Genomic DNA, 23,934 nt, shown 5'->3' on the forward strand with positions numbered 1-23,934 from the left:
GCACCGCCTGGCAGCATCTGGACTGCCGCTAGGCGACCTGTTAGAGCAGTGGCATCTTGAGTGGCTTTGTGACTTGCGTTCTTGGGGTTATGGCTCGAGGGTCTTTGTTCATGAAATGGGATAGTTGTTAAAGGACGTATAAAATTGAACATGTGATGGAATTAAATGTTAGTGTGTATAAGGATGAGTCTTACGAAGTCAAATGCATGAAAGAATTAGGGGATTATGTACTGAATGGTAAATTGTGTATTTGTAATGTAATTATGTATTTCTTTGGGATATTGAGTTACAAAGGGAGTTAACACGTGCCAATGGGAAAAAGGAATGAATCCTAGATTACTTGCATTATATTTAAGTATAAGTATGGCTTGGACTGTGAAATTATGATTAATAATGCTTTGAAATGTTGTTATGGGAGTATTATTGGGGTCTGTTTAAGTATAATTGTATGATAATTTATGTATGAGTTGGTTAGGGGGCCAATTAAGGCCTGATTAATGTGCCAAAAACTAGTAGCACTACGCTACTGGTATGGCGCCTGGCGGCTCACCCTGCGCCGCCAGGTGGAAGACATCTAAAATAGTGGCAGTGGCCACTGAACATAAGTGGCGCCTGGTGGCACAGAATGGTGCGCCAGGCAATTTGCTTGGATTCCACCCGGCGGCGCTTTGGCAACGTCAAGCGGATACGATTGCGGCTGGAAACTTTGTTTGTGATGTTAGGCTTGATGGACTAAGTCCATAGGCGATCTGGGATGTGCTTGGTTGGTAACATGAGCGAGGAGTTCGTGTAGGGTGGACCGCATGCAAAACAAGAACGGTTTAGTTCACTGGAGGTACCCTTGTTGGGATGAGTGAGCGAGGGAGTTCATATCCTGCTCAACTTGGGAATGCTACGAGCGAGGGAGTTCATAGTAGGAAAGACGGGTATGCGTGTCCAGGTCCGAGGAGTTCAGATTACGGGCGAGGGAGTCTGTGGAGCAAGACTATGAGCGGGATAGGCTCGTAGGTTGGACCCCGAGCGAGGAGGTTCGTGGAAGCACGAGAAAGTCCCATGAATAAGAATACATGCATAAGCTCATAAAGGTTATGAGTGTGAGAAAATGGGTATTTCATTGTTTTAAAAGTTAAATAATTACGAGATATTTGGGTGGGTGTATTTCATATTTATTTTCATCTATGCGCATATCTCACCCTATCGGTTTGTATGTGGTGATGATCGAATAATGTGTTATTTGGGAGCAGATGATGTAACAGGTGAGCCATGAAATATGTAGTGATGGAGTGCGAGAGCAGGAGAATTTATAAAGATTTACTTGTTTTATATGTGAAACTTTCATGTAATCTATGTATTGGTTTTATTGCTTTAGTTTTTTTAATTGTAAAGACCGAATATGGTTGTTTTGTCTTATATCGCGAACTTTAGATTTACGTTTTGAAACTTTTCTCGTGTTTGGGAAAAGGCTTAAAAAATAAATGAGATATTTTATTTAATTAAATTATTTACTTTATTTTATTTAAGTAATATCTTACTAGGATGTTACACCTAGGATGTCGACTTACGGAAAGGATAAAGGAATTAAACATCCTAGAATGGCAAGACAACCATGCATGGCTCTCGCACTCCACGTCCAGATTGGTTCAGCGAGATGACCCTACCATCCCTTCCACACATCTAGGCATATTTCCTACATAAGGGAACATAAAATTGAAGTTTGCAATATATTTCTTTATCTGCCAAATTTAGTATAGCAAATGCAAGAGATGCAAATAAATATAACATAGACCTAAATTAATTATCTATTTTGTCACAAAGTTGAAGGGTGAAGGAAGGTCGTCACATACTCTCTCGCACAAGCCGCGTCCCTCATCGAAAGAGTTCGCCACTCTTCACCCAATCTCTGCAAATTGACTTGCTGCAAGGGGAAAAGAGGCATGTGAAAACTTGCGGTGAAGGAAAAGGATTAATTATGAAAATTTTCTCACCTAAATTAACCTATGTTTATTTACTTGTGGAGCCTATCTGTCGGCCATGTCATGACAACAATTTTTAAATTTTGTGCATCTGCCATCCAACTCAAATTAATAAAGCTCCCGTTTTATTAAGGTTTGCTGGAATAAATTTTGTTTTTAAATAATTTTTTTATAATAGTCTATTTTTCGTGGATTTAGCCGACGCATTGTGCGTTCTACATTGAAACATGATAAATACCTTTTCCATTTTGTAGATGTACCATACGTTATAAAATTATAATTGTTTGAGGAAGTTCAGTTTGAGTATCTCTACAGCTATAATTAATTTTAAACTAATATATTTTTAACCAATAAAATAATCCATACCCTGATAGTGTAAATTTAATCACAAACCATCACATAATGTATGTTTTTTAGTTTTAACAGGTTATAAATCATATCGATAATGATTTTTTATTAATTTATTTTGTAAATTATTTTACGCAAACAAACTCATTTTTAATTATATATATGTTTCTTGGAAAGCCAGCATTAGAACATCTGGTTTTGGTGCGAAGTGGGGGCCAATAAATTGAGATTTCTACGAAGTTGTTGAAATGAGATGAAAAAAAATTCGATACCCTGCCACCAAAGTCAAGATTTTCTTTGAAGCAATTGAATGTGTCATTTGATTTCAAGATAAAATTAGGTACTTTGGTAAACTGATTTTTCCTTTTTATATTATATTTGAAGATTCACCTTAATTAGAGAAAATAATAAAATATAAATATAGATGAATGTAAATCTATAGATCGAATGAAATGTAAATTTTACTTTCTAAAAAGTATTAGAATTATAAAAAACTTATTCTAATAAAATTAGTTGAGTTACTTATCGAACCTCTTTTATTTTTACGATTGATATTCTTATCGTAAACGTTCTAATAATCATATAAAAAGAAATGTATTTATAGATTCTATGTATATCCAAATTATAATATATAAATAAATATAAGCTCTACTTTAATAATTTTATAAAATAATTTTAAATTTAAAGTACACTTCTGAAAAATCTAATTAAGCAATTGATTAATTTGCATCCATTATACGGTTTAATACAGTTAATTTTGTGAGTTGTATTCCATATATATATATATTTGAAGAATTATTAGATGCTCCTTTCAATCACTTGACTAAGTGTCACTGAAAGTGATTCCCAATTATTGTTTGTTTGAGTGTTGCAAGTGATTCCCATTTATATTATTCGTACATTAATTTGCTTTTTCCCATGCTGGCTTCGAGAAATCCACAAACCAAATAGAAAAAGGTTCAAAAACTTGAGATACGTATTCGGTATTCCTATCTTTAATCTTTAAGACTTTTAGCACCACAACAACTTTTCCACCATTTTTATACGGTGAAAATTCCACCATATTTTGCTATGTTGTCACTTTTTGTTTTGTATACTTAATAACACTTAACCCTATTGGGGAACGAAAATTCGTTACCTAACTCAGCTATATTTATGTTTCTTCCAGATAAATCTTTTAAGGTAGAATATTTTAAACGTTTGAATTGTGGAAACAAAATACTTACTACTATGCTGATTAACGAAATTCAAAGCTGAAACAATAGATTAATTATATAATAAATGCAGGAAGATGCAGCTTGAAAGAGCAATAGCAATCTAGATACCTCATTCATCTAGTTCAACCTAGATTCCTCTTTCTTTATCTCACCAGTTAAAAACATGTCAATTATTGTAGATTGAATTGATTAATTAGATTAATTTTACAGCATTTCTTTTATATTATTCATACACCACTTGTGTTAGATTCGCCACATCATTATTGTGCATATTAAGTTACCTGTTGGATCATTATCTAACTATTTGTAGACATTGATTTTTATATAATATATTTAGTTCGTGGTTAAAGATCTCATATTCTTATTGATACTAGCATAAATACAGTGTTGTCACACATGATTTTCAGTATTTTTGAAACATTTGTATTATAATATAAATTATTAATATTTATAAATTGATTAAGTTCACATGTAAAATAAACTTTTATTCGTTAATAAAGTTAAATATATTTTTACAGATATGATAAAAAACAAAAAAGATAGCAGTTTTATTCAATAAATCTAAAATAGCAGTTAACAATCATTATATTATAAAGAGTAAAATAAAAATATGAGTTTTCAAATAAGCTCATGGTAAATATCATTAAACTTTGATCTTATATTCACATGAAAATTTTTGTCTATAACTATTCATGTGTAGGGTCTTTCTGTCTCTATTTTTGGTTGTGTATTTTGGAGCAGCAGAACAAGTTTGTGGCTACTGTTTTAGTGTCATGTGCATCTTTTTAGGATCTTTTTAATCTTTGATGGATCTCTAGTTATTGACTGTCATGTCTTGAAAGGTTTCGATGTCAAGCTTTTGCATCATTTTATACATGTTATTGATCTTTTTGTAGAAGGGTTAGAACACCCTATAAGTGTTCTTCTTTAATTTATTCATTCTTTGTTGAAAAAAAAATCACATGAAAACTTCATTAAAATAAATGAAAATAAAAAAAATAATGTGAATAAAACATGAAAAGTCACATTGAACTTATGATAAAAAAAATTACACCTTAAGAAATATAGACAAATAAGATTTATTATGAAAATTTTAATATATTCGGGTTAAAAGAAGTATATCAATTCATTTTTAAAGTTTAAGAATCAAAATATATCAAGTTTGAAATAAAGATGAATCTCAATTTTGCGTCAAATTTCAAGAATTAAAAATATACTTAATCCTTAAATAAAAAAATAAAAAGAAAACATTTAACATTTTTACGCACTAAAAATACTTGTAAGGTTATTATTTGACTATCCGCCATTATATTGTTATCAATTCTGATCGATGACTTAATGATCGAAATAGTGTAAATGATTCAATTTAAAATAAGCTTGAAGTGATCAAATTCTTGGAGTATTTAAGATCTTTCCTTTAGCTAGTGCAATTGATGATGGTTTAATTAGTGGGTGATTTTGAAGATTATCACTACTAAAATTTTAAAGCCAGTTTAATATATTATTTAGTGGCGATTATAATCGCCACTATTTTTTCTCCCGTTAGTTAATTAACGGCCACAAAATTTAGCGCCACAATATTATTTAATCGTCGATTTATTGTAATCGCTAAAATAACCGCCATTAAAATTGATAAAGTCGGTTTTAACTACCTCTAATTTTTTCTAATTATATTAAATTAAATACTTAGTGGCAGTTATAACTGCCGCTAAGTCTACGAATTTAAAAAATTTGGTGGCAGTTATAACTGCCGGTAAATTTAAAAAATTTGAAAATTTAGCGACAGTTATAACTGCCAATAAATGTAATCCATGAATTTAAAAATTTTAATGGTAGCCTTACTCTCTAGTAAAGTTATTAACATCATATAATCATATTGATATCACGAGATGTGCCTTGGACCACCTCAGGAGGTTAGGGAGGCAGGGATGGTGTTGGCACTTTTAAATGATATGCACGAGTTCAACGTCATACTTTTCCTGAAATAGAAGAGAAAAGTATATTTAACATGGAAAGCAAAGGAGGAAAATGAACCTCCACTGCCACAGATCCCCAAAACAATTTTAGAAAAGAAAATTCCTTTAAGAATAAAAATATACCAAAATTCAATGGTAATCCAATTAAAGGAGCTCACATGAGATTTACGTGATCTGGAAACCCATATAATTGCACTTCCTTCACGAGAGCATGTAATTATGTTATCATGATAAGACCTGAAATATTTAGTAATGAGAGAAGGGATACAGTTTTTACATTAAATAAAACCAACCAGGATAAAAAATATTATAACAAGCGCTAGATATACCAAAAATTTTGAAACTTCAGTGTATTTTCTTCTTTCAAGGGGTCAAATGTTAAATTTTTTTGAAGCCATAGAGCAACAACTGCATGCGGAATAGCAAAAGATAATAAGGATCATTACAAAGCAAAACAAACAAGTGTAGATCTAACCAGGATGTCTAACTTAAATTGTACATAATTAACATCATTTTCATAACCACATAATAAATCTATCTCATTTATTGGTTGTTCTGGGTCATTAGTGTTGGGCTTCAACGCACTCCACACTTGCAAATAATAATAATTTTCAACATTGCATAGAAGCGATATTAAATAAGCTAATAGTATTCTTGAGAGAAAATAGGAAATTTGTGAAGAGTACGCCAATAAACCTACCCTAGCAAAAGTATCAAAGCTACCAGTAACAAAAATAGTTCCATTTGCATTATATGTACAATAAAGTACTTGATATTTGTTGACCATTGCTTGAGGATGGTAAACTAGCTAGTGGACCATTCCTCAATCAATAATAACCTAATAACACAAAGGTAATTATTTTAGTCAGTAGGTCAGACTACTGATCTGGAAGGTTTAAGTAACAAGTCATCCATTTGTATGTCTAAACTCGGACAGTTTGACTTCAATAAGATTTGATAATTCCATCCACTATTCCATGTGTACTATTTATTTAAAAAACATGTTGAAATATATAAAGATATTTTTTTTATATTCCATTTAGATTTTAAGAGAATATAATTGATCCAACTTAAAAACTTAATAGATTGTACCACCATATCAAATTTAACATGGTAAAAAATGCAAAATTCAGCCACTTTCTATTCCAGACCTGATCTATTAACAGAAGTAGAAGCAATTAATTGACCATTTATAGCATCTAGAGGTCGAGGCACATATATTCGGGGATTGTGTGAGTTCCTCGCATATCGTATTCTATAAGTTCCATCATCAGAAGACCTACATAAGTCATAAAAATTAGATTATTAACACTAGAATGATGTACATGTGTGTAAAATAATAATTCATGAAAAAAATGGGAAAATATTATACCTTCTGAGGTATTCTGGTAAACGCCTATGACTCATCCATTGCTCAACATCATCGAGTCTAAGTTGCATTGCTAACCTCTTATAAAAGAGAATGAAGAAAAAAAATCAAGCATGGTACAACACCAAACACATTAGCACTTGATCATCAAGTTTTGCTCAAAAGTTGCAGTATAAGGTAAGTTTTACCTCCGTCCAAGACCTTGAAGAAAGTTCTGAATGTTTCCAATGAGAAACGCAAAAAGCAAAAGTCTCAATCCTATGATGGCTATAGTAAAAAAAAGGTTTCATACACAAGTCACTTGGTGTTTCGTTACCCGCCAAAGTACTAATTTGTTTTATAAAGATCAAATTGGGTATACTTTCTATACATATTAAACCATTCATATGCATTTACTAGTTTGATATTGTGTTAGTAAACCATTTATATGCATTTAAGATTTCTACATTTATCATCCTATGTAACATCCAGTCCGGATATTACGAATTTAATAAAAATAAAATAGAAATAATACATCGGCATCATTTATTAAAACCTCACTTAATAATAATACCTCGTTTCTCAAAACATGAAAAATGTAAAACTTCATTAAATTACTAATAAGTCCATAAATATAAACCGTAAATTTAGTAAAGTAGGCCATGAGCCTTTACATCATATTTTAAAGTAGAATAACAAAAATGTGAACATAAAAATTCCCATAATCATCCCCTCTCCGCAGCTAAGCCTCACCAGCTCCACCTGCATCATCACCTGCTCACGTGTACCGCATACACGATCATTGCCAAACACAAGCAGATAGGGTGAGCTAACAGTTGAAACACAAAAAAATATACCTAACATACATATACATGTATAACCAATTCAAAAAAATATAACAATAACACAACTCTTTCTTTATACCGCGTGGCCACAACCATATAAAATATCCTTTCTTTTCCCATAGAACCTTACACCATTTCCATCACATGGCCACCACCATGAACACCGATGCATCTAGTGGAAGTCTCGTTACCTTCCCTCCACATGGCCACCACCACGTGTAGTAGGTACATCAGGAAACCTCGTTCCCATTTCTTCTCATGGCCACAACTATGTTAGCAATGTTCTACATTTCTATTGAGTATCTCAAGGTGCCTTGCTGCAAAACCTACGGCCACAACCGACAGAGCACGTGCAGAAACCATGCTACGGATCACATACCGTAATGCCAGGTAGAGTTCTCAAGTACGAACATAGTCCGTAACGTCCCAGGACTACCAAACTCATCAGCAACCACTGAAGAGGCCAATCCATCTGGACCCATCCGTACTGGCAACAACCAGCACACTCACACCGGCACACTCGCCAACCCGAGCCACAACTAAAGGTTGCTCGACTTCATCCGCTATCCTGAGCCACAACTCAAGGGAAGTCATTTCGGGCCACAACCCATAGAATGCCACGTGCTTAACCCCTATCCCGAGCCACAACTCAAGGATACGTTCCGGGACACAACCCATGGAACACCAGCAAGCCCACCATTAGGATTACCTTAGAAGCCTTATGGACCACGCATTACAATTTCCTTCAGTACAACAATAACTCAGGTCTTGAACACTCACTAACACCCTTGCTCACTTAGGTCAATATCCTTTGTTCCACCAATCCAGCCTATCTCGCTTAAGCTAGATCCACTAGCTTGGGCGAGCCTCTTGAAGCTCTGCAGTACACGTACTCTCGCTTAAGCGAGCTCACCCTCGCTTGGGCGAGACCCTCGCTCGCCCAGAATCATAATTCATCTCATCCAAGCGACGAGTTCAATTCAACAGCATAACCCGCCCTCGAAGTCTCGCCTGGGCGAGACATACTCCCGCTCAAGACCATAATCAACCTCGCCTGCGCGAGTTGTTCAATCAAACCACACAAATGCACACGAATTCTCGCTTGGGCGAGGCATACTCGCCTAAGCGAGACGAACTGTCGCCCAAGACCAACACACCCCGCCTGAGCGAGATGGTCGAACAGAGAAGGGTTTCGAGTCCCTGCATATTTCGCTTAGGCGAGTCTGGCTCGCCTGAGCGAGACATGCAGACTCTAGCACTGTTTCGCGCACACAAAAGCAACAAATCCACCCAAAATATACTTCAAATCCATACCATTTCATTCATCACAATCCCATTAGTCATACGCGCATAATTGAACACTAAAATAGACCCCCAGCAGCCCAAATTTGCATAACCACGAAATAGACAGTGCATAACCCCATTATTTTCATGCTTTTTGGCCAAAGTTCAATAAACAGTACCAAAACCCATAACCCCTAATTCCCTCAGATGTAGCACGAAATTCAGAACACAATTCCATCACAGATCATACAAAACAACAATATAAACATGGAAATTCGGCTCAGCTCCCCTAACCTGATGTTTCCCCGCTTAAAACTTGAAATTGAAGGATTCCTTCGATCACCAAGGACTGACCGTGCCACCACTTCCGTTTCCCCTATCTACCTCACTCCCAATTCTCCTTTCACTCTCAAATTTCGTCCTCCCTCTAAACTCTCAGAAAATAGACTTCCAAAACCTTATTCTCCTATCAAATTTTTCCTTTTATAGGTCTTACTAATTGGTTAATAAAAAAAACAGGAATATAATTAAATTTGGGTTTTATTGCTTTTCAAGGACCATGACTTGATTGTTTCTCAGCCCTGTAGCTGCCACACAATTCAAGCATTATCTCATACACAAATGTGGCCTAACATACTATTAAAACATTAATAACAAAAATACACACAATTAGCATACATAGGACTCGAACCCAAGTCCTCTCACACAATCAAAGTACTTTCAACCACTTGAGTTAATACTTTTTCACATCATACATAACAGAATTTAATGTCATAAATGTACAACCTACCTGAATTTATTAATTAATTAATTATTTAATTAATTAAATTCCGCGGATCTTACATACTGCACTTTCAATATTAATTTTAAGATTTCATATAATGTAGTTTTCTCGGTTTGACAACTAGATCGGATGGTGATGCATCCACTTTCAATAATGTGGTTAAAAAATCAAACTTTATTTCTAGAGCAAATATGTTCATTCTAACATGTAAATGGCGACAATGCACAAGCCAATAATCAAGCAAACAAGCTTTGTTCTTTCCTTAACCTATGATTATTGAACGTAATGTGCTAACAACTAAAAACAGATATGAAAAAGATTATTAAATTACCAAGTGATCAAAACAGAATCCTTGCATTGATAGGTATCTTAAACCGTGTGTTTTTTCCCTCCCGAACTATAATTCTTGAACAATATAAAATTCACAATGCTCTACACCAATGCCAAACAAACAATTGATGCAATTCCAATCCAAATGTTGAACTTGATGGTAGATGACATAGTCTCTCATTCCAACTGAGATCCTTCTTCTACAAAATAAAACATCAAAATTCAGAACTAGTTTCAGAAAAACAGAAGCAAAAACTCCAAACATCAAGGTCTTAATTCAAGAATAGAACACGAATACATTACTCACCTTGTTCCTCTTAACCTTAGAGAGTACGCATGAGGAGAAGGAAACTAAGCCAAGAAAGAAAAAGAGGGAAATTCAAGCTAGGGTTAAACAAATTGAAGATAGGATTAGGATTTCTGAAACTCAAAATAATATACATGGAGAAAAAAATCAAAGGAAAAATACTTACGATTATGAACAACGGAAGAAGATGGCTCCGAAAACTTCAATCTAGTGTGTAGAGGATATGGTTTGCATTGATGAGTTCTTCTGTTGTGAAGAAAAAGAAATCAGTGCAAAGACGAAGAATGAACTCTTCTATTGTGAAGAGAAAGAAATCAGGGAAAAGACGAAGATATTGATGTAACTGGAAAGAAGAAAAGGCATAGATTAAACTAACAAACTTTTCGTCGGTTTTCAAGCGACTCTACTTACTCCTTAAATTTTTTTTAAGCATAACGTCGATTTTGTTTAAACGTCAGTAAATACCCACCACTAAAAAAATAATTTTCTTATAGTGTATTCAATCAATGGTTTTGAATTCTCAAGCAGATTGATGATTTTTTGGTGCAATTGAATTGTTGAGTTGAATAAAAAATGAGGTGGTGCCTTGTTGCAATTAAATTGAAATCTCATTGAAACAACTGACAAGAGCTGAGGCACTCTGTAATCAAAACTATAGTTGTTCAAGCATTTTATCAAGCATGAGGCATTCAAGCTAGGGATTAACACAAATAAAAAAAACTCATTTCTTGTAAATTTTGTTTTGAAATTTTTTTCGTAGAAAATACTTACAAATTTTGTTGTGAAAAAATATTTGCAGAAATTGTTACCAAATTTCATACAAAATATTTTATATAAAACACTTTCCTCAACAAATTTTGTAGGAAATACTTGCAAATTTTATAATTTTGTCGAATATGATTACCCATGAAGGAATTACCTACCAATTAAAATTTGTACTGGACCTGGTTAACTTAACCATATAAATGATGACCCTTACGTATATGCTGGAAACAACCCAAGTACACGACTTGGGCCGGCATAAGCTTAAACTCATAACGGAACGAAGCCTAAACTAACAACAGAACGGCCAACCTAGGATAGTGCACGGGCAAAGACGACATCCATCAACTGGAGAAGTAATCGGATCAGACTGCTCCTAAAGACTTAGCAAAATGAAAACCCTCCTGCCATCCAATAAGCCCACGATAGTCGAACTAACGGCCTGGGCCCCACCTGCAGCCCAAACTAGGGCCCAACCCATGTCGTAATCAGACATAATTAATACTCTATAAATACGCGTGGACCCCAGTAATTAAGGGTACACATTCATTACTCCATTAATCACCTGATTTGACCTTTTGAGAGCTTTGACTTACTTGAGCTTCGGAGTCCCTTCTGCAAGTAACCCCTCCTGGGTCCAAGCTAACATGTATCAACTGGAAGAAGCCAACTGAGGAGATAGCGGACTACGTGGGTGAGGTGACGCTTGTGCCTAACTTATCTTATTTGTTCTCTATAGGAACAATTGGCGCCCACCGTGGGGCACGAGACAATCACCTTAGTACCCGTTTTTCTCCGAAGATGGTTTCCACCGGTAGCAGAGCTGGAGTGAACAAGCAGGCGGATGCTGGTCCCTCAGGACCTGCTGGCATCACCCCTGACCTAGCCGCCATCCTGGACGGCCAAACGAAGATGCAACAAGAACTAGCAGATCTGAAGAAACGCAGCGCTGATGAAATGGAGGTGCTGCGGTAAGAGAACTCTTGCCTTAGGCGAAAGATCGAAGCTGATCCCACCCTGAAGGGAAAGGCCAAGGAGGCGTATGAGGCTACAAGGTCCCCGACCTTCCAGCCCACAGAAGAGGAAAGCGAATACAACCCCACCCCTCACACCTTCACCACCACCCAACAAACACCCATCCCCTCCACCCATCCCACTCACTTCCCATCCACTCAACCAGGGTATACTGCAGCCCCAACCCCTGTTGTTACCCTCCCTACCACCCAGATCCCCTACAACATACCCACCACCCTACACACTACACATGTTCCACCCTACAACCCACAATACCTTCCAACAACCCACATCCCCCCTCACAACCATACCTCCACCTTCTCGGTTATGATCAACCATCCCATCCCACCTCATCTGCTCCCTCCCCACCAGCCCAGACGTCGTCACCCCTTCACCGACTTTATCGCCAACACCCCGCTTCCTGCCCAGTGAGAACCCTTCACGCTGGACCGCTACACCGGCAAAACCGACCCTGATGAACACCTCAAAGTATACATCACCCATGTCGCCCTGTACACGTTCCAAGACCCGGTCTTCTGCAAAGCCTTCCCCACCACCCTCAAGGGCCCTGCTCTAGAATGGTTCACAACCCTCCCACCTTACTCCATCGACAGCTTCGACGTTCTATCCCATATGTTCTCCACCCATTTCGCTGGCAGTCGTCCACACCAAACTACCACAATCTCCCTCTTGGGCATTCGACAAGAACAAGGCGAACCACTCAGAGCATTCATAGATTGCTTCAGTAAGGCAGCTCTTCGCACCCCACACCTCAACCAAGAGATGATCCTCCAATGCATGGCACTTACCCTACAACCCGGCCCCTTCGCCAACAACGTCTACCTCCACCCACCTGCCTTTATGCACGAACTTAAATTGCGTACGGCCGACTATGTCCGCATGGAAGAAATGCAGACCCTCCATACCAAATTCTGCAATGACTATGCAGCCACCACCGCCAACCCTACCCCACAACCTCCCCGCCCTGATACCTGCCCACACGAGCCCCGCCAACCCCACTTCACCAGATATGCCCCTCTTATTGTAGCCCGCTCCCGCATCCTTGATGAGGCCCTACAAGCTGACCTCATCCCTCCACCACGCAAGACAACCACACCCTCTAATGCTGATATGACCAAGTATTGCCGCTACCACCGCAATCATGGCCACACTACAGAAGACTGCAAAGCACTCCAGGATAAGATAGAAGAACTGGTCTGTGCTGGTCACTTTCGCCGCTTCATCCGTAGAGATGATCACTCCTCTCGATCCCGCCACCCCCCTCGATCCGACCATAGACACCTTCCACACGACTCCCGTCACGACAGATGCCCAGCCCAACCCGCTAACCAGGAACCCCAACCGGCCCACACCGACATCACCCTCGCCGACCCTCCCCTACGAGGCACTATCAACACCATCTCTGGTGGCTTCGCTGGTGAAGGATCCACCTCTTCGGTCAGAAAGAAACACCTCCGCCATATTCAATCCACCAACCATATTACTCATTCCCATCATAGATGTCGCATGCCTCCCATCATCTTCACAGACAACGACTTTCACGGCGTCGACCACCAACAAGACGACCCCATGGTCATCACTATTGAAATTGAAAACTACGCCGTTAAAAAAATCCTTGTCGACTAAGGTAGCTCTATTGACATTCTCTACTGGGCCACCTATCAAAAGCTCCAGCTCCCGGATACGGCCATGGTCCCATACGACGAACCAATCTATGGCTTCTCTAGCGAACAAGTTTCGACCCGCGGCTACATCGACCTTCACACCGTGTTTCGTGATGGAACACAAACCAAAACCATCCCCATCCGCATCCTTATCATCGACGCACCCACATCCTACAATGTCCTCCTAGGCCATCCTTTGCTCAACACCCTCGGTGCTGTCGTCTCCACCCCCCATTTGGCCATGAAATTCCCATCCCCTTACGGCGACATCCTCACTATCCACTGCGACCAACGCCTGGCACGCGAATGCTACATGGCCAGCCTGCGCCCACAACTCCCCATCCAGCAAACCAACCACATTGAGTGACCACCTGACTCCGACATCGCCCCATCAGGCGAGGATCTAGACCCCAGAGTTGGCCAGGACGTCCGTCTCGAAGCTGTTGAGGAGACCTCCCCCCTCGAGCTCCCCAATGGCCACTCCATCAACTTAGGCACCAATTTGAATTCTGACGAGCGTGCCATCATCACACCTATCCTTGTCAGCAACACCAACATTTTTGCCTGGTCAGCCGCTGACTTACCTGGGGTAGACCCTCTAGTAGCATCTCACAAGCTATCCATCTACAAAGAAGCCCGCTACATCTCCCAGAAAAAATACAAACTTGGCGAAGAACGCCGCCTAGCAGCTAAGGGTGAGGCTGACAAGTTACTAAGCGCCGGATTCATCGAAGAAGCTCAATACACCACTTGGCTTTCTAATGTAGTCTTGGTGAAGAAAGCCAATGGCAAATGGCGGATGTGCGTAGACTACACGGATCTCAACAAGGCCTATCCTCGCGATGCCTACCGCTTAGCCAATATCGACCGACTTGTTGACGGCGCGACAGGGAATAAAGTGCTTAGTTTCTTGGACGCATACTTTGGGTACAACCAAATCCCCATGGCCGCATCTGACATGAATAAGACCGCTTTCATCACGGACAACGCCAACTACTTTTACAGAGTTATGCCCTTTCGTCTTAAGAACGCTAGAGCGACCTACCAATGACTGATGGACAAAGTTTTCAGCCATCTAATGGGACAATGTGTCGAAGTATATGTCGACGACATAGTTGTCAAGTCTCCAAGCCACCACCAACATGCCCAAGACCTCTCGGTGGTCTTCTCCGTATTACGCCAATACAACCTTCGCCTCAACCCTGACAAGTGTGTATTCGGAGTCGACCGCGGTAAATTTCTCGGATTCATGTTAACCCAATGCGGTATAGAGGCCAATCCCGAAAAGTGCAAGGCAATTATCGAAATGCGCAGTCTCACTACCATCAAAGAGGTCCAATGCCTCATAGGCCGCCTCACAGCCATTTCCCGCTTCACACCCAATCCAAAAAATATTGCAAAAACCAGACCTAGCCGGACGGATGTCATCTTGGGCCGTCGAGCTGTCAGAATTCAACATTCGCTACGAACCCCATGGCCCCATTAAAGCCCAATGCCTCTTGGTTTTTGTCAATGACCTCCAACACACACCCACAGAGGACCAGTGGACGCTTCATGTAGATGGTTCCTCCAATCCCAAAGGTGTCGGTGCCTACATCGTGTTAGAAGGACCTAACGATATCCTCATTGAAAAATCCCTTCACTTCGCCTTCAAAACATCAAACAACCAAGTCGAATACGAAGACATCCTCGCCGACCTTTTCCTTGCCCGCGAAGTCGGTGTCAAGACGTTAACGTGCAAAACCGACTCCAAACTTACTGTAGGGCACCTAAACGACGAATTCCAAATTAAAGACCCTATCCTTCTACAATATTACCATCTGGTCCGCCCAATCATTCAATCCGCTTTCGAACGGGTCCGCATCGAACACATCCCTAGAACCGACAACATCAGAGCTGACATCCTTTCCAAATTAGCCAACACCAAATTAAAAAGCTATCACCGATCCTTATTACATCAAACATTATCTACACCCTTCATCACAAATACCTGCCAAAACCTAACCCACTCTCTAGCCGACAATACCACCCCTCCCCAAAACCACAACTGGACCACTCCATATATCCAATACCTAAAAACCGGCAACCCCCCACAAGATGCGGACAAAACTTGGCTGGCTAAGGCCGCAAGGTACACCATGATAGGCGACGACCTCTACAAACGTGGATACGGCCAACCACTTCTCAAATGTGTCACTACAGAACAAGTGTAATATATCATTAAGGAGTTACATGAAGGCATTTGCGGCTACCATTCCGGCGCATGCACTATGGCTACTAGAATCGTCAAAGCTGGCTACTTCTGGCCGACTATAGAAGCAGACTGTCAGGACTACGTCAAAAAGTGCAAACCATGTCAAAAACATGACAACCTTATCCACCAGAAACAGGAACAACTTCATTCCATACTATCCCCATGGCCCTTTGCTAAATGGGGAATGGACATCCTCGACCCCTTCTCCCCCCGCAAGGGGCAAGTCAAATTCCTGATTGTAGCCGTTGACTATTTCACCAAATGGATAAAAGCCAAACCGCTAACCACTATCACAGCACAACAAGTTCAACAGTTCGTTTGGAAAGATATTATATGTAGATATGGTGTTCCGCACACTATCATCACCGACAATGGCCGACAATTCATAGATAAGAAATTAGCCAAGTTCTACACTTCTGGGCATCAAACACATCACAAGTTCTATAGAGCACCCACAAACAAATGGACAAAGCAGAGGCGGCCAACAAAGTTATCCTGGTGGAATTGCGCAAGAGATTAGATAGCGCCAAAGGCCGATGATCTGAAGAGTTAGTATAAGTGTTATGGGCTTACAGGTGCACCCCTCAATCATCAACAAACGAATCCCCATGCAGCCTAGTTTACGGTGCAGACGCCATGATACCGGTCAAAATTGGCGAACCATCCTTGCGCCGAGAACTGTATGACCCAATCCATAACCACCAAAACATGGCCACTCATCTCGACCTCCTACCCGAACTCAGAGAAAAAGCCCAGATACGCAACTTAGCTGCCAAACGAAGAGCTGCCAGAAAGTATAACACAAACCTATGTCCACGATCATTCGCAATCGGGGACTTAGTATGGAGAATGGCCAGCAGTGCTAGAAAGAAGGATGGGAAGTTCTCCGCTAAATGGGACAGCCCATACCGCATACGCGAAGACGCAGGAGGAGGAGCTTATCGCCTGGAACATTTATCTGGGGAAGAGATTCCCAACACTTGGAATGTGTCCCACCTCAAATTCTACTTTAGCTGAATGTATACTGTAATTGAACCGAATACTTGTAACCCTGGGTGTACTCTTTTTCCTCACCTGGTCTTTTTTCCCTAAGGAGGGTTTTTGCTAGGGAGGTTTTAACGAGGCACCCCATATTCAATGAATAAAATGAAGGGTTCTCAACTTTACGACTTTTCTCTATTTTACTTTCATATTCGTTTAAGTTCCCCACCCTTACCACAAGTAAGCGGTCTGGGTCGAACACCCTTAACTCGTTGGTTATTCATTTAAGTTCCCCACCCTTACCACAAGTAAGCGGCCTGGGTCGAACACCCTTAGCTCATTGGTTATTCGTTTAAGTTCCCCACCCTTACCACAAGTAAGCGGCCTGGGTCGAACACCCTTAGCTCGTTGGTTATTTGTTTAAGTTCCCCACCCTTAACACAATAGCACACGCAAACACCCCATACATCACAAATATAAAGAGCAATTAACCCGGAAGTAACCGGCATTCATAGCACACATCAAAATAAAGCAATGTACGAGTTATTACAGACTTAGAATCATTAAACCAGATTGGAAATATTAAAGTAAAAATCCTAAGCTGCCTTCTGCTCAACGTTCTCCGCCACAATCTCGTCACCACCAGCATCGGCGTCGACCGCCTCCTTCTCCCCATCCCCTTCTGGCCTAGATTCCGCCTCATCTATAAGTACATCGTCGACAACATCTTTATTAACATCAAACCTAACATCATTAGCATCAACATTCTCATAAAAAATGACGCCTGCCGAACACCCTTCTGGAAGCCATTAATATGTTCTTGAATTATGCAGCTCTTCAGGTCCTCTAGTTCACCCTCCAGCCCGTCATGTTTCTCCTTGATATCATCGTAGTCGGCTTCGAGATCTGCAATTTGACCCTTTAGCTTTTCCTTAGAGTCAAGGCAGCGCACCCTCCAAGTAGCAAGCCTCTTCCTCTCCGCTTCCCACTCTTCCTTTTCCTTCTTCCACGCTTCTTTCTCTTCCGCGTGCTTATCCATCTTGTCCTGTAACTCTTCCATCTTAGTCCGGCTACCTTCCTTCAACTCCCTCTCATACAAAGATCCCACACGTCGACTAAGTAACAATGTATTACTGCTAAACTCCACCATAGCCTTTACCAACGCTCTCGGCTCCATGTTATCAATGGAGTCCATCAGCGCCTCCGGCACGTTAATCTCGATGTCCTTCTGAACGGTAGTCTCCGGAAGCTTAATCAACCCAGCCTCTGGCCTCTTCACCCCACTTGTCGAGCCTGCTCCCATCACAACAGCTCGAACTTTCTTCACGTCTTTACCCTTACCCAGCCTAATCGGCAACTCCGCTTTCCTCTTAGTACCACCATGCACGTGGACGTCTACTAGTGAATCTTGCAGATTGGGGACCTCAGTTTTCCCTCCAGCTCTAGCCTTCATTGCCTTTTCCTTACGCAAGGTTTGGAAAAGTGTCAAGTTTTTCTTACCAAGCTGCGCCATATGCCCTTGAAAAACACATCTTTAAAATGCTTGAACGATTGATTGAAAGCCTCCAATTTGTTGAGACCAGGCCGACTGATTAGCGACAACCATGTTATCAGACTTTTCGGCCTCATGACAAAAAAGTATAGGAACGCTCGAGGAGACGGTTCCAAGTATAACGCCATTCACAACAATCTGAAAGCTTGTAGATACGCCCAGCTGTTCGGATGAAGCTGAGTGGGGGCAACGTTCAATAATCGCAACATTCCCATGGTGAATTCGTCGAACAGTAGTCGGATGTGCAGCTGCGAGAAGTGGCACATGTACATATAGAAGAATTCTTCGGCTGCTCCTTCTCGGTCATGGCATACACATTCAACAGCGGTAACCCGCTCCGGAGCAATTATGTCCCTTTGCACCCCCTTCTCGAAAATAGGTGTGCAGTTCAACCACGATCTTAACAAACGCGACCATCGGAACAACGATCGTTGAGTCCGCACGTCTGCCGCCACCCATTCGTACCCGGCCTTCGCCGGCAAATTGCTCTCCGCCAGCTCCTCAAGCGGATCTTCCCTAATTTCAACCACCCTTTCCACTGTAATTCTCCCTATACTACCCATTTCTTCCCTATCGCTGGTATCATCTCAACTACTTCCATTATCCCTAGACCGCTCACTACCCGAATCTGACAACGAAACCTTATCGCTACTACTAGACATACCTGATTTCTTTAGAAAAGATGACGGAGGTGGAAGAGAAGATATCGGACAACTCTAAAACGCACCCGAACGAATTTTTTGCAAATGAGACAGAGTGAATGAACTATCAACATTATCTTCATTTATACATACGAATTTCAAGCATCATAACCCTCTCCCGCCAAAAACATAACTCTTTTCAATCATCACAAAATATCAAAATGGCGGCGCCAAACCTCCCTAAGTCAGCCTTCTGACACCTTTTCACCTGCCAGAAACCCTTTAATCACCTGATTTGACCTTTTGAGAGCTTTGACTTACTTGAGCTTCGGAGTCCCTTCTGCAGGTAACCCCTCCTGGGTCCAAGCCGACATGTATCAACCGGGAAGAAGCCGACTGAGGAGATAGCGGACTACGTGGGTGAGGTGACGCTTGTGCCTAACTTATCTTGTTTGTTCTCTACAGGAACACAATTCTTAGAAAAAATGGTAGAAAACAGTCTTTTCTTGCAATTTCTTTTAACAAATTTGCAAGAAAAATCCCTCGTAATATGAGAATTTCTAGTAGTGTAAGTTGTTAGCATATATATAGGGGCGATCCAACGGTTTGGAAGTTCTTAAGCAAACTTAAAAAATGAGACATTTTATTTAAAATTTATTTTTCAAGCATTTTTTTATGCAAATTATTTATTAAATTGTCATAATTAAATTTTTTTAACATTTCTTTCTCAATAGATAATATGACTAATTTGTTTAATTTTCTTGAGACATGATAATAAGTGTTTATTATCTTTAGGTTTGATAAACTCATTTCGGCTAAAACAACTGACACTAAAATTATTAACATTATTCTATAAGTTATATATACATTTGAAAAAGAATTTATTATTTTTATATAATTAAGAATGTCAATTGGTTTATCATTTTCCAAACCTATAATTTTCCTTAAGATATTTAATTCTGAAATTAAATCAAATTTATCAATATCCAACGAATTATCATGTTTTAAATATTTTTCAAGGTTTAAACATTTTTCTTCCAAAAATAAAATATCTACACACGGTAATACACAAGACATTTGCTCTTTTTTGTTATGCAATTAAAGTCTCAATTCTTCTTTTCTTTTGAATTTTTGAATAGCCTGATTAAAATTTATTAGTTTACATAACTATATATTTTTATATGAAATAAAAAAGTATAATATATAAAAAACTACTAAAGATAAATATATAAAATGAATGAATTAAAACAATTTGTCAAAAAAAATAAACTCGATGGTAGAGTTGAAGTATCTTGAAGTATCAAGTCTCTTTTTGTTCTTAAGTTTCAACTTTTTAACAAACTTGCAAAGTTGTTTATTTTAAGATTAATCATTAATAAAAATAATTAAAAAAATTATTGTTCTTCTAAACTCGATAGTAAGTCTTTTTTTTCCTAAACTTGAATTATCTTTCTACAGAAAACTTAACTTTGAATTATGCTCCAATTAATCTATTATCCACCAAAAGATTAACCATAATCTAACTAATAGTTTTGTAAAAGATTCAGTTTCTCCTCAAGATATATGCAAAAAAAAAAACCGTTAACCCAAAAAGTACCGAAAAACAAAACTAAGCAAAAGAAACACATTTCTAATTCTAATACAAATTCAAAACAAAATAAATATAACAACAACACAAATAGAAAGAAAAAACATACTAACCATAAATGAGGATGAAAAATTTGGTACACATGGGCAACATGAGATTCAAGAGATTTAAGGGATGTAATATGCCAAAACCCTAGAAAAAAAAAGACTATTAGAAGAAAATAAAGTAAGGAGAGGTAAGAGAAGTCATGGAGAAATAAAAGAAGAAAATAAAATCCAGATTGATTATAAGAGAATAAAGATTAGGGATGACAAAGGGTCAGGTCGGGCGCGGATAGTGCCTACCCGCAACCTGACCCGCCAAAAAAAAAATTCGCTCGTTACCCGCCCGTTTACCCGCCGGGTATCCGCTTAAAAAATACCCGAGGATATTTTTAAAACCAGCGGGTACCCATGGATACCCGATACCCACAAATATTTAAAAAATATACTTTTTTATAATTTTTTTAATCTAAAATTATAAAAATAAAATATAAATTAAATTAAATTATAATTATAATTAAATTTGATGTAATAAAATATATGGTTAATTTTAATTTTAATTAAATTTAACTTAATAAAATATAAATTAAATTTTAATTTTAATTTTTTGCGGGTAACGGGTACCCGCGGGTACGGATAGTATGATACCCGTACCCGACCCGTTTATAAGCGGGTATTAAAATACCCGCTACCTGCTACCCGCGGATAATAAATACCCGTGGGTAGTAATTATCTGTCCCGGATATCCGCGGGCGCGGATATTTTTGCCATCCCTAATAAAGATAGTTAATCATTCTCTTTCTTGTAAACAAAATTATAATTTCATAAGAAAATGTTTTAACTCATTAATTATAATTTTTAATACCAATAAAACTTAACATACACTAATAATAATTTAATTAAATTTTATTCCCAAACATAAACTTATAATTAATTTAATAGAGCTATATTAGTAATAAAATATTTTTGTGAGGTCTTTTTTATCCTAAACATAATTTTATAATTAGTTTAATAGAGCTATATTAATTAGTACCAAAAAAAATTTTGAGATTTTTTTTTTCTTAAACATAATTTTATAATTAATTTAATAGAAAAATATTAGTAGTAAAACAAAATTTTTTTGAGGCCTTCTTATCCTTGAGGCCTAAAACGATTGTTTTACCCTTAGGTCAGCCCTGCATATATACTCTTTGCTAAGTTTTTTTTTTAGTGCCTAGTTTATCTCGTTTTTTAGTTTTACACCTTGTTTTATATATATATATATATATATATATATATATATATATATATATATATATATATATATATATATATATATATATATATATATATATAACAATCTTTTTTGATAGGTTAGTAATTAAAATTTATAATATATTTAAATATTTATTATCACCATTGCTAATATCATATTCAATAGGAGTATAGTATATAAAAGGACTATATTCATTCTTTTCTAAAGTTTAGGAGGTAAAATGTATATGTAGCCTTTGTGTAACAAATACAATGGATAATAAAATTTTATATTTTCTCCTTTCTTATGCTCTATGTTTCTCTTCTTGTTCTCTTTTCTCTTTTTCCTTTTGAATAACACTTTCAATTGGTTCCTCTCTCATCATTGTTCACATTGCAAGCCTTTTTCTTCTGATTTTGAAGATGATGGGCAAATACTGTATAAAAAGGCAAACTAATTTTACTTGAATTGAAGTAGTGACAAAGAATTAGAATCAGGCAGAATTTTAATTTACATTTAAACAAGTGATAAAATCATTTCATTGTGTTAATGTTAACATAGTAACATAAGCATTGTAATGAATGTGTCTCTAAATTGATGACTAACATTAGCTACCAAAATTTTGACTACCAAAGAAATTGGTCTATAATATGATACAAATACATCACTTATAAAATATCCATACACATAAACTAATAATCTAGGAGTATAATATATAACCACCTTGCACAACTACATAATTTTACTAATTATTTTCAATTTATTCCTTGGGAGAAATGGCGGCGCGACGATGGCTGGAAGTGGGGAAGGAGGCGCCACAAACTCGACAGAACAGTGGCAACGTTCGTCGAAGCAGAATGGTGGCAGCATCATGGATAGTGGACGTGAGAGAGAAGAGAGAGTGCTATTGGCAACAAATAGTGGTTGTTTGCATGTTGTTCGGTGGTGCGGCAACAACCGATGACGACATTGTGGTGGACGATGGCAAAGTAGTGGTGGTTTTTGTGCAGAGAATATTTGGAGAAGAGAAACAATGCACAATTCGCGAATTTGGTAACCTAAATAGGGTATATATGGCCTCGGTTTAATTAATAACCAAGGCCTAAAGTGGATTGGCCTCGGTCCTATTCTACTCAAGGCCAAAGGCTTTGTTGACAGTGACAATTTTAAAAAATTAGGGAACTTTGATGAGTTATAGGCTTCGGTTGTGTTATAATCGAAGCATAAAAGCTCTTGTAGGCTTCGGTAAGCGATGTAAAAATAAAGTACTAAACTGCACTAATATGTATTGTGCCTTTGGTATTCCTTTCAGTATATTATAAATAACTCTAATGGTTGATTTTTATATATTTTCTGTCAGTGTTCTGCTCTATTATATTTATGTTTATATTTATGTGATGCTTTAATTATTAAAATTATTCTATTAAATCAAAATGTCACAAAAACTTAAATAGAAAAGTTTCATAGAAAAGACTCAAATTATATCATATTGGAGACACTGATAGTGAATAATTCTTCTGACTGTACCCTTTCCCAATATTAAATAAAATTGTGTTATTTAACTAAAGTTACTTTAAGTAAGAGGAGTCTTAGATTTAGGAGAAGTATTTGTTATAGGAAAATTAATTTTATATATTGAAGTACCCTTACCATTCTTTTTATTATATATATATATATATATATATATATATATATATATATATATATATATATATATATATATATTAAATTATAAATATGTACAAAACTGTTCTAAAATTATTAATAAAT

At 38.0% G+C, this 23,934-nt stretch overlaps 1 protein-coding gene across 1 annotated transcript; it reads left to right on the top strand.

Annotated features, from left to right (window-relative positions):
• The first annotated feature begins 13,898 nt into the window (after positions 1-13,898).
• Positions 13,899-14,924, top strand: LOC114173580. The gene is made up of 3 exons (XM_028058066.1): positions 13,899-14,085; positions 14,269-14,568; positions 14,683-14,924. The coding sequence occupies exons 1-3, from the start codon at positions 13,899-13,901 to the stop codon at positions 14,922-14,924; spliced, it is 729 nt and encodes a 242-aa protein (XP_027913867.1).
• The last annotated feature ends 9,010 nt before the right edge of the window (positions 14,925-23,934 follow it).

This window comes from Vigna unguiculata, chromosome 2 (genome assembly GCF_004118075.2).
Source record: "Vigna unguiculata cultivar IT97K-499-35 chromosome 2, ASM411807v1, whole genome shotgun sequence".
Classification (NCBI taxonomy): domain Eukaryota; kingdom Viridiplantae; phylum Streptophyta; class Magnoliopsida; order Fabales; family Fabaceae; genus Vigna; species Vigna unguiculata.